Source organism: Eumetopias jubatus, unplaced genomic scaffold, assembly GCF_037043125.1.
Source record: "Eumetopias jubatus isolate StellerSeaLion01/CBP00866 unplaced genomic scaffold, mEumJub1_p1.0 scaffold_17, whole genome shotgun sequence".
In the NCBI taxonomy this organism is placed as follows: Eukaryota; Metazoa; Chordata; class Mammalia; order Carnivora; family Otariidae; genus Eumetopias; species Eumetopias jubatus.
Window position 1 is genome coordinate 15962115 of NW_028274823.1, and position 13394 is coordinate 15975508.

Below are 13394 nucleotides of genomic sequence, written 5' to 3' on the forward strand. Positions count from 1 at the left end.
TGTTAGCATTTTGTTCTCTCATTCATCTATTTTCTCCTCTGGACAAAATGACAATACGAAAAAAATCACCTCAACACAAAGACCAAGAGCTAGTACCATCGGCCAGGGACCTACTCAATATGGACATTAGTGTGATGTTGGGCCTAGAGTTCAGAATCATGATTTTAAAGATACTAGCTGGGCTTGAAAAAAGCGTGGAAGTTATTAGAGAAACCCTTTCTGGAGAAATAAAAGAACTAAAATCTAACCAAGTCGAAATCAAAAAGGCTGTTAATGAGGTGCAATGAAAAATGGGGACACTAACTGCTAGGATAAATGAGGCAGAAGAGAGAACCAGCGATATAGAAGACCAAATGATGGAAAATAAAGAAGCTGAGAAAAAGAGAGATAAACAACTACTGGATCACGAGCACAGAATTCGAGAGATAAGCCATACGATAAGATGAAACAACATTAGAATAATTGGGATCCCAGAAGAAGAAGAAAGAGAGAGAGGGACAGAAGGTATATTGGAGCAAATAATAGCAGAGAAATTCCCTAATGTGGGAAAGGAAACAGGCATTAAAATCCAGGAGGCACAGAGAACCCCTCTCAAAATCAATAAAGATAGGTCAACACCCCGATATCTAATAGTAAAACTTACGAGTCTCAGACACAAAGAGAAAATCTTGAAAGCAGCTCAGGAGAAGAGATATCTAACCTATAATGGTAGAAACATTAGACTGGCAACAGACCTATCCACAGGGACATGGCAGGACAGAAAGGCCTGGCATGATATCTTTAGAGCACTAAATGAGAAAAATATGCAGCCAAGAATACTATATCCAGCTAGGCTGTCATTGAAAATAGAAGGAGAGATAAAGAGCTTCCAGGACAAACAAAAACTAAAGGAATTTGCAAACATGAAACCAGCCATCCAGGAAATATTGAAAGGGGTCCTCTAAGCAAAGAGAGAGCCTAAAAGCAGCATAGACCAGAAAGGAACACAGAAAATATACAGTCACAGTCACCTTACAGGCAATACAATGGCACATATTTTTCAACAGTTACCCTGAATGTAAATGGGCTAAATGCCCCAGTCAAAAGACACAGGCTATCAGATTGGATTAAAAAAAAATCGATATACTCTCTGCAAGAGACTCCTGTAGACCCAAAGACACCCCCACATTGAAAGTGAAGGGATGGAAAACCATTTACCATGCTAATGGACAACAAAAGAAAGCTGGGGTGGCAATCCTTATATCAAAAAAATTAGATTTTTAAACCAAAGACTATAAAAGGGATGAGGACAGACACTATATCCTATTTAAAGGGTCTATCCAGCAAGAAGGTCTAACAATTGTAAATATCTATGCCCCTAACATGGGAGCAGCCAATTATATAAGACAATTAATAACAAAAGCAAAGAAACACATTGACAACAATATAACAATAGTGGAGGACTTTAAAACTACCGTCACTGAAATGGACAGATCATCAAAAAAAAAAAAGATACACAAGGAAATAAAGCCTGTAAAAGAAACACTGGACCAAATGGACTTCACAGACATATTCAGAACATTCCATCCCAAAGCAACAGAATACACATTCTTCTCTAGTGCCCATGGAACATCCTCCAGAATAGATCACATCCTAGGTCACAAATCAGGTCTCAACCGGTACCAAAAGATTGGGATCGTTCCCTGCATAATTTCAGACCACAATGCTTTGAAACTAGAACTCAATCACAAGAGGAAAGTTGGAAAGAACTCAAATACATGGAGGCTAAAGAGCATCCTACTAAAGAATGAATGGGTCAACTAGGAAATTAGAGAAGAATTTAAAAAATTCATGGAAACCAATGAAAATGAAAACACAACTGTTCAAAATCTTTGCGATGCAGCAAAGGAGGTCCTAAGAGGAAAGTATATAGCATTACAAGCCTTTCTCAAGAAACAAGGAAGGTCTCAAATACACAACCTAACCCTACACCTAAGGGAGCTGGAGAAAGAACAGCAAATAAAGCCTAAACCCAGCAGGAGAAGAGAAATAATAAAGATCAGAGCAGAAATCAATGAAGTAGAAACCAAAAGAACAGTAGAACAGATCAACGAAACTAGGATCTAGTTCTTTGAAAGAATTAACAAGATTGATAAACCCCTGGACAGACCTATCAAAAAGAAAAGAGAAATGACCCAAATCAACAAAATCATGAGTGAAATAGGAGAGATTGCAACCAACACCAAAGAAATACAAACAATTCTAAGAACATATTATGAGCAACTATATGCCAGCAAATTAGATAACCTGGAAGAAATGGATGCACTCCTACAGATGTATCAACTACTAAAATTGAACCAGGAAGAAAGAGAGAACCTGAACAGACCTATAACCACTAAGGAAATTGAAGCAGTCATCAAAAATCTCCCAACAAACAAAAGCCCAGGGCCAATTGGCTTCCCAGGTGAATTCTACCAAAAATTTAAAGAAGAATTAATACCTATTCTCCTGAAACTGTTCCAAAATATAGAAATGGAAGGAAAACTTCCAAACTCATTTTATGAGGCCACCATTACCTGATCACTAAGCCAGACAAAGACCCCATCAAAAAGGAGAGCTGCAGACCAATATCCTTGATGAAGATGGATGCAAAAATTCTCACCAAAATACTAGCCAATAGGATCCAACAGTACATTAAAAGGAATATTCACCACGCCCAAGTGGGATTTATCCCTGGGCTGCAAGGTTGATTCAACATCCGCAAATCAATCAACGGGATACAATACATTAACAAAAGAAAGAACAAGAATCATATGATCCTCTCAATAGATGCAGAAAAAGCATTTGACAAAGTACGGCATCCTTTCTTGATCCAAACTCTTCAGAGTAGAGGGATAGAGGGTACATACCTCAATATCATAAAAGCCATCTATGAAAAACCTACAGCAAATATCATTCTCAATGGGGAAAAGCTGAGAGCTTTTCCCCTAAGGTCAGAAACGCGGCAGGGATGTCCACTCTCACCACTACTATTCAACATAGTATTAGAAGTCCTAGCCACAGCAATCAGACAACAAAAAGAAATCAAAGGCATCCAAATCGGCAAAGAGGAAGTCAAACTCTCACTCTTTGCAGATGATATGATACTTTAGGTGGAAAACCCAAAAGACTCCACGCCAAAACTGCTAGAACTCATACAGGAATTCAGTAAAGTGGCAGGATATAAAATCAATGCACAGAAATCAGTGGCATTCCTATACACCAAGAACAAGACAGAAGAGAGACAAATTAAGGAGTCAATCCCATTTACAATGGCACTCAAAACCATAAGATACCTAGGAATAAATCTAACCAAAGAGGCAAAGGATCTGTACTCAGAAAACTATAAAATACTCATGAAAGAAATTGAAGAAGACACAAAGAAATGGGAAAACGTTCCATGCTCGTGGATTGGAAGAACAAACATTGTGAAGATGTCAATGCTACCTAGAGCATTCTACACAATCAATGCAATCCCCATCAAAACACCATCCACTTTTTTCAAAGAAATGGAACAAATAATCCTAAAATTTGTATGGAACCAGAAGAGACCCCAAATAGCCAGAGGAATCTTGAAAAAGAAAAGAAAAGCTGGCGGCATCACAATTCTGGACTTCCAGCTCTATCATAAAGCTGTCATCATCAAGACAGTATGGTACTGGCACCAAAACAGACACATAGAGCAATGGAATAGAATAGAGAGCCCAGAAATGGACCCTCTCAACTCTATGGTCAACTTATCTTTGACAAAGCAGGAAAGAATGTCCAATGGAAAAAAGACAGTCTCTTCAACAAATGGTATTGGGAAAATTGGACAGCCACATGCAGAATGAAACTGGACCATTTTCTTACACCACACACAAAAATAGACTCCAAATGGTTGAAAGACCTAAACGTGAGACAGGAGTCCATCAAAATCCTAAAGGAGAACACAGGCAACAACCTCTTCGACCTCAGCCCAGCACTTCTTCCTAGAAACATCGCCAAAGGCACGGGAAGCAAGGGCAAAAATGAACGATTGGGATTTCATCAAGATAAAAAGCTTTTGCACAGCAAAAGAAACAGTCTACAAAACCAAAAGACAACCAACAGAATGGGAGAAAATATTTGCAAATGACATATCAGAGAAAGGGCTAATATCCAAAATCTATAAAGAACTTATCAAACTCAACACCCAAAGAATAAATAATCCAATCAAGAAATGGGCAGAAGACATGAACAGACATTTTTCCAAAGAAGACATCCAAATTCCCAACAGACACATGAAAAAGTGTTCAACATCACTCGGCATCAGGGAAATCCAAATCAAAACCTCAATGAGATACCACCTCACAGCAGTCAGAATGGCTCAAATTAACAAGTCAGTAAATGACAGATGTTGGCAGGTTGTGGAGAAAGGGGAACCCTCCTACACTGTTGGTGGGAATGCAAACTGGTGCAACCACCCCGGAAAACAGTATGGAGGTTCCTCAAAAAGTTGAAAATAGAGCTACCATACGATCCAGCAATTGTCCTACTGGGTATTTACCCCAAAGATACAAATGTAGGGACCCGAAGGGGTACGTGCACCCCAATGTTTATAGCAGCAATGTTCACAATATCCAAAGTGTGGATAGAGCCAAGATGTCCATCGACAGATCAATGGATAAAGAAGAGGTGGTATATATACACAATGGAATATTATGCAGCCATCAAAACGAATGAGATCTTGCCATTTGCAAGGACGTGGATAGAACTGGAGAGTGTTATGCTGAGTGAAATAAGTCCATCAGAGAAAGACATGTATCATCAGACCTCACTGATATGAGGAATTCCTAATCTCAGGAAACAACCTGAGGGTTTTTGGAGTAGGGGTGGGGTGGGAGGGATGGCGTGGCTGGGTGACAGACATTGGGGAGGGTATATGCTATGGTGAGCGCTGTGAATTGTGCAAGACTGTTGAATCACAGATCTGTACCTCTGAAACAAATAATGCAATATATGTTAAGAAAAAAAAAGAAGAAGAAGATAGCAGGAGAGGAAGAATGAAGGGGAGTAAATCAGACAGGGAGACGAACCATGAGAGATGATGGACTCTGAAAAACAAACTGAAGGTTTTAGAGGGGAGGGGGGGTGGGTGGATGGGTTAGCCTGGTGATGGGTATTAAAGAGGGCACATTCTGCGTGGAGCACTGGGTGATATGCACAAACAATGAATCATGTAACACTATATCAAAAACTAATGATGTGATGTATGGTGATTAACATAACAATAAAAAATTTTAAAAAAGACATAAAAACCCTAAACATTTATGTATTTAATTAAAAGAGACACAAAGAAGTACAAGAACAAATAAACTAATTCACAATTACAGTCATAGATTTCAACACTCATTTCCCAAATTGATAGAATATCAATGAGAATGTTTAGAAGACTTAAAAAACCATCAACCAACTTGACCTAATTCACATTTGTAGAACACTCCACCAAATGACAGCAAAATGTACCTTTTTGGCAAGTGTCCAAGGAACATTTACCAAAATAGATCATACACTGGGTGCTATGGTCTGTATGTTTATGCCCCTGCCCCCAAATTCATATGCTGAAATGCTAACTCCAAAAGGCAATGGTATTAATAGTCAAAACCCTTGGGAGGTGAATAGGTCACAAGGGTGGATCCCTCATGAAACGGATTAGTGCTACTACAAAAAAGGTCCTACAGTGTTCCCTATCCTCTTCCACCATGTGAGGATACAGTGACAAGGTGCTACTTTATGAATGAGAAAGAAGATACCTGACATTGCTGGTGCCTTGATAGTGATTTTCCAGCCTCTAGAATGATGAGCAAAAAAGTTCTATCATTTATAAGCTACCCAGTCAGTGTTATTTTGTTATGGTAGCCCAATGTACTAAAACACCAGATTTATTCATTTTCTATTGCTGTGGCAACCAACTACCATGACCTTAGTGGCTTAAATAACAATACAAATTTACTATCACATTTCTGTATGTTAGAAATCTGACATATTTACTCTTACAGTGCTGTTGTGAGCAGTCTGATAGAGGTTTCAATGGACTAAAATCAAGGTATTGGCAGGGTTGTTGTTTTTTTTTTTTAGAGGTTCTAAAGAAGAATCTGTTTCCTCCACCTTTTCAGCTTCTAGATGCCCCTTTCTCCCATATTCAAAGCTAGCAATTTGCTTCTCTCTAACTATTCTTCTGTATGCACATCTCTCTCTAACCCTGACTTCAGGCAGCAAACACTGCTTTAAGACCCAGCTAATTAGGTTGAGTCTATTTAGCAATCCTGGATAAGCATCTTAACAGCCTAAACTTAATCACATGTTCACGCTCCCCTTTTTCATGAAAGATAATATATTTACGGGCACCAGGGATTAAGATGTGGTTACTTCTGTGGAGTCATTATTCTGCCACACACACTGGGTCATAAAATAAGTCTCATTAAATTTAAGGAATATAAATCATTCAAAATATTTTTGTGACAATAAAGTTAAATTAGAAATACATTACAGAAACATTTTTAGACATTTTCCAAATAGCTGTAAATAAAATACCCCACTTCTAAAAACTCAACTGACAATGGAGGAAATCAAAAAGGAAATTGGAAAGTATTCAACTTAAGAAACCAGAAAAAGAAGAGCAAATTAATGTCGAAGTAAGCAAAAGAAAGGGAATAAAGAGAAGAAATTAATGAAATGGAAAAAATAGAGAAAATAAATGAACCATTTGTTTCTCAAAGAAAAATTAATGAAACTGATAACTCTCCAGCTGATCAAGGAAAAAAAGAGAGAAAGAAAGGAGAAATAAATTATGAATATCAGAAATAAGAGTGATAATATCCACTGGATAACATGTAAATATTATTAATAATCTTTTGCCAATAAATTCTACAAGTTAAATAGGAGAAATATAACTGTGAAACACAAACTGATAGAACTCATTCAAGGAGAAATAGAAAATGCAAACCTCTAAATCTATTAAAGACATTGAAATTTTAGTTGAAACGTTCCCACAAAGAAACCTGGAAGTCCAAATACATTCAATGTTGAATTCTACCACAAATTTAAGAAAAAAAAATCAATTCCACACAAATCTTTCAGAAAATTAAGAGGAAATGTTTCCCAATTCATTTTATAAGGCCAGCAGTACCATGATACAAAGTCAAACAAGATTACAACAATAGAAGACTATAGACTAATACCTCTCCCTCTCATAAGCATAGGTATAAAAATTCTTAACACAATTTTAACAAATCAAATCCAACAATACATAAAAAATTAATACAAAATGACCAACTGGAGCTTACCCCTGTATAACAAGGTTGATTAAGCATTCAAAAGCATTAAAAAATCAGGGTATTTCAATTCTATTAGCAAATAAATCTAAAATAGTAAAGTTATTTTACAATCCTATAAACAAACACACATCCTTATATGCTTTAATATATATAACTAATATAATTATTTTAATCAAAAAGTAGGAATTAGGCTCTACCTATCTTAACCATCAGTTACTTTCTAAATTTTATTATTTGGGGAGAGTAGAATATTTCATCTTTATTACACAAATTCTGGTGTGGCTTCTAGAACATACTGCTAGTGTTTTCTCAAAAGAAAATTCAATTTAAAATTTAATTTTTAACCATTAAATATTCATTAACATTCTATAGTAATGATGTAATTTGCTTAAAAATAAATAATTAGATAACCACACATGAAGTACATGAAAAAACTTAAAATGTAACAATTATATCAATTTTAATTACTACTTAATAAGCTCAATACATGAGCCCTTTTGTTGCCTTTAATCATAATTTGAATATACCAGGTGAAATCTGATTCATATTTCTGTATAAATCCTAGAAAATAAAATGATGCATCCAACATCCTCAAGGTCAAAATATTTCCAGCATTTTCTGACCATAATAGCATCTAAATCACACTATACAATGAAGAAATAAAAATATCAAAATAATTCTCGTTACTGAGTAGTGATTTATAATATTTCTTAGTAAATTAACTTCCTTAATTTAGATGCTGAATTAGCCTTACAAATAAAAATAATTTTCCCATAAATATATGATTTTTAAAAATCACCATCTTCTCACAAATCACATAGAAATTATTAAATAATTTCTAGTCATAGATCATAAGCTGTCATTAATATGAAAGGGGAAAGAATAATCTGTACATTTTTGAAGATTTTTTTTTAAGATTTTATTATTTATTTGAGAGCAGGAGAGAGAGAGAGAGAGAATGAGATGGAGGAAGAGGGAGAAGACTCCCCACTGAGAAGGAAGCCTGACACGGGGCTCGATCCCAGGACCCAGAAATCATGACCCAAGCCAAAAGCAGACACTTAAATGACAGTCACCCAGGCACCCCTTAAAGATTTTAAAACATAATGACCTAGCACAGGGCTTGGTACATAGGAAATTTCAATAAACTAATTTGAATTCAATCTAATCAAATAATCAGTCATAAAAGAATGAATATATGAACAAATGCCAACATTACAACATATAGGCTTTTTTTTTCACAAAAGCATAAATTAAGAACACAAACCCTGACTAATTCAAGATAGAAAGAACATCCTAAATGTTTCCTAGCAGTAAATCTAAAGCCTTTAGCAGCCTATCACTAAACACAATAAAAAACGAAATATACTTTAATAAAAAAAGGAAAGAAATATACAACATCTATATGTAGCATAAAGAAATCAACAGTGAGAGGTAGTGGGTCTTAAAGAACTGTTAAGTACTGCTTACCCTATATTTTTAATGAAGTTTAAATTATGTTCAGTATATAATAAAGCAAAAATGAGATTCTAAACAAAGCAAATAATTTCAAGTAGTGCTGTAAGAACAGTATCTAACCCTCAGATGAAGTATACAATTGATCAGAAAACCCAAACAATGTGGTTATCTGAAGTTTTGATGCATTTCTTAGAATATAATTTCATTAAAAAATTAGTACATTTTTTGGTTGATTCAGTATCATTAGTATGAACATTTTTAATAAAGACATTCATTATCGTCGCTGCCGTGATCAGGGGACCACACTTTGAGGACCACCAAACTAGAAATACAAGGCAATCGAGTTTCACAACCTGAATGTAGGACAGATAATCTGTTGGCTGTGTGACTGAGAGTTTTCACTTTTGGGCCATAGGGAAATGAAGTGTTAAAGCAGCAAGTGTGTCCCCCTCCACTAGATTTTGCCCAAAAAAAAGGAAAATTAAAGGAAAAAGGGAGAGACATGCTGCCTGGGTCAGGGGGCAGCTGTGCTATTTTAAACCTGGAATCTGGTTGTGTCATCCTTTGGAGTCCCTGGGGAATACTCAAGCACATTTTTCCATGGCTCTCATAACTATGAGAGGTGTCAAAAGCCTGGACATAGAGACTGAGAAGATCTGCTGTCCAGTGCAAAGCCCAGTCTCAAGAAATAGCCAGTTTTTACCCCTTTCCTGGATACCAGGCCTCAAACTTACCACCCGTACTTTAATCAGGCAAAAGCCCTCCCTTTGAGTTAATATAACAAAGGAGAAAGCCATCTACTTTTGACCTATCTTCTATCTATGCTGGGTATTAAACTTCAAGACCACATAGATAAACCTTCTGAACTTGGATTCTGTTCTCCTAGTCTTAGTCAGAGTATAAACTAGGTGAAATAATATTGCTCCTCTGGCACTCCATTTTTACCCAAAAAGAAAACTGTAATTAACATTAAACCAGCAGATTTTGAACAGTCAAAAAATAAACAACACATTCATCATTAGACATTCAATGTACCCTTTTTATCAGGGGTCAATACCTGTTTCATGTTGTTCAAAACAGAAATCTTATCCATATCATTACTTCGAACAAAAACAGCATTGTTTTTGTAAAGAAAATATTCAGTGGTCATTATGTGAAATACTATTAACACTTACCTGTATTTTAATAGGCCAGGAAAAGTTGCTGACGTACACATAGAATGTAATGTTAGGATTGCTTCTAAAGTTAAATTTTTCATAGGAAAAACTATCTCTGTATTCCTTTATATTAGTTTTGGAAACTATAGGAGTCTCCTCCCCGGATATTGTTCCAGCTAAAATGTAAATAAGAATAACAAATTTTTAAAACTCCTATTAGGAAAAAAGGATCTTTTTGAACTTAAAAATATATATTATATTTACTTAATTTTTAGAACTGTATGTATAAAAACATAATTATCAAAATAAACTTGCTCACTATTTAGAGTAACAAACGAGAAATAAAATTCATCATAAATGTAATGGATTTGTATAAAAATTATTTTTTTAAATGATACCACTGATTAAGTGCTATGTACTAGTCACTGGTGTAGAGATTTTATATTCTTTTCTAATAACAGTTTTATCCCAGAGGCATTCCATCTCTATTTTTCAAATTGAAATCTGACCCTCAGAAAGATTAAAACACTTGCCTTAAGTTTATAGCTACTGAATGGTAAATTCCTCTTTGGAACTCAGGTATATATTAGCTCCAAACACTGAGTTCCTTCTATTTACTACTCCACAGAGCCTCTCAAAACAAATCAGGACATATTTCACATGTCTCAATCCAATTAAAAAATGGAAAAGAAATCAATTTATTTGTCTTAACCACAAATTGAACCATCACTACTTTGAATAAATTGAAAGGAGGTTACAATTTAAAACATAAGCTAAATGTCTAATTAGTTAAACACATATTGCATACTCAATAAATATTTACTGAAATTGACCAACTGGAACAAAACATTTCCAACAATCTTACTAAGCCTTCCACCTTAAAAAACAGTAAAAGTATTTAGAATTAATATACTGAGCAACTGAATTAATTTCTAACTCATCACCTATTCCAAAATTACGTGGGATGTTGTTTTAAAAGGCAGACTTCCTGACCCCATCTCCTAACCTGATAAATCAAAATTTCTGAGATTTAGTTCTGGGAATCTGAAAGTTATGAGCAATTTCATCCATTAAAAAAAAATTACCATTCTAAATTAATTACAAAGGTTTTATATATTTTTATTAACAAATTTTAAAAATCTTCTAGAGTCAATTTATTGTGCCAAAGTAAATTTCAAATTAATAGTACAAGTTTTCATGAATTCCTTTCTTTAAAATGATTTTATTTTTAAGTAATCTCTACACCCAACATGGGAATCAAACTTACAACCCTAAAATCAAGAAATAAATGTTCTACTGACTGAGCCAGCCCAGTGTTCCATCATGAATTCTTAATTAATGAAGCTCAAAATGCCAAGATTTTACTATAGGTTTGGCACCATAGTAAAAAAATGTCTATATAGTTGCCCAAACTTCTCATTCTTTAACATATGGAGTTTAGGTTCTAGAACTGAAAAGACCTCATCATTCTTGAATTCTACATCTCCACGAGTCTACATATTAAAATGGCATAATGACTTGATTTTCAGAAATCAAATATGGATATCTAAGAATCCACATATTTTCTTTAAAGAAGATTCCAACACTTTTATGCAAGAGTATATCTTTGATATAGAAAATAAAAGCCAACAAAATTTCCTAAGATGTAAATACAAAAAAGTGAGCATACTTCTTCATAATCCAGCATAGTTTGATTTCATCTTGGTTACATTTTTTAAAAGTCAAAAACGTCAACTTATAAACCTTATTACGGAAGACATATTAAGTATAGGGGTTTTTTCCAACTTTCTCTCAGCACTGAAGCTGACAAAGGGAATAGTACATTTCTAAGCTTGAAAGTAATAGAAGACATGTTAATTTATCAGCATGCACAGAATTTCATAGTTTTCTATCAATATTAAGGTTAATAATTAAATTTATAACTTCAATAGTGAATCAAATAACTGAAATCTCAGTCCCTAGTCATTAAAGAAGTAATATCTTAATTAAAATCATAGCAATTCATAACACTACCATTTTAAAAAATTATGTGGTGTACAATATTTGTTATGCATCTAATTTTAAATGAATAAGGGACAAAGTTGACAAAGGAAAGAAACTTCATTAACAATGCTACTTATTATTTTTACCTGAATCAGAACAATGACATTTTTTAAAAAATTTCAATTATTTGAATTAACAATAAAAAGCCACGTTAGAACACGTTCCATAAACAAACATGTGAAAGACATGCGACAACAAAATCCTCTTACCTGTTGAACCAACGGACCATGTAATGTTGAGATTAAAGTTGTTTGATGCATTAATCGAAATATCCAAATTTTTGTTTGACTACCAAGAAAGAAAATATTAGGGTTAAAAAATCAAATTACACTAAATAATGTATTGTGTTTTAATTATGCCCATGCTATATTTCACAGACTCTATACATTTTGTCAGTATTCAACTAGGTGTAGATGTCAGTTATACTTTTTTAATGAAAACATATAGGTGATAAATTCAAAGGTAGTTTAAAGTTCCTATTTATCCTCCTTACTATAATCCAGCCTTCTGTATGTAAACCAGAGGCTGTTGTAATTCATTATTTGTATTTTGATTCTCTTTGCTTACCCGTAGTTAATAGTTAAATGATACAGGTTTAGGTTAGTCCAAAGTAATTTTATAGCAATGTGAGATTATTGTTTTGTTGAAAGATTTCTTCTCAGATGCATATTGTATTATTATACAAACATTTCTGTATTGAAAAAATATATATATATATGATACACAAACTAGAACTCTCAGGTAAAAATGAGTTAGAATTAAATCTACTGTCAAAACGTAGGAAATGTATACATAATTAAGGTACCTATTTATTATTTTTTTATGTAGGATAAGTAGGAAGCCCTGATCACGAATCTATATTAATTTCAGTAATTGTTCCAAGTTGAATTTCATTTTAGTTATAAATTATATTTATATAATTAGATATAATGATGTTACAAGCATTCTTAGTGGCATCTCTCATGACAGTTTAGCATCCTACACTTTCAAAGAAAATGTGTGTGGGGGGGGTGGAAGATGGCAGAGGAGTACGACCCTATTCTAACCAGTCCCCAGAATTGAGCTGGATATCTACCAAACCACTCTGAACACCCACAAAATCAGCCTGAGATGTAAGAAGATAGATCTGGATCTCTACAAACAGAATATCACAGGTGGTTGGTTTCAAGGTACAAAGCGGGGAGCTGTGATTCTGCGGGCAGACATGGGAGCATAAATGGCAGCGGGAGGGAGCCTGGCCGTGGGGATCCTACACCACCGGTGAGCGATAGCCTCCTGCGCTGGGGACCCGGCACAGACTCACAGACTGGTAGCGGCGGGGAAAGGATTTTAGGGCAGCCCCCTGGAGGGAAACTCAGAGCAGCGGGCCTGCATGTGCAAACTGGGGGCGGCTGGCGGTTTTAGAAGCACAAAGGGCAGA

The 13394-nt window shown here is 34.9% G+C and overlaps 1 protein-coding gene across 1 annotated transcript in view; it reads right to left on the reverse strand.

Annotated features, from left to right (window-relative positions):
• Positions 1 to 13394, reverse strand: part of ATRNL1 (attractin like 1) — an 867795-nt gene that overhangs the window by 508414 nt on the left and 345987 nt on the right. Inside the window, exons 23-24 of the mRNA XM_028121803.2 lie at positions 12184 to 12262; positions 9950 to 10107 (exon numbers count right to left, since the gene is read on the reverse strand). Coding sequence (XP_027977604.1) covers positions 9950 to 10107; positions 12184 to 12262 — 237 coding nt within the window. The remainder of the gene's footprint in view (positions 1 to 9949; positions 10108 to 12183; positions 12263 to 13394) is intronic.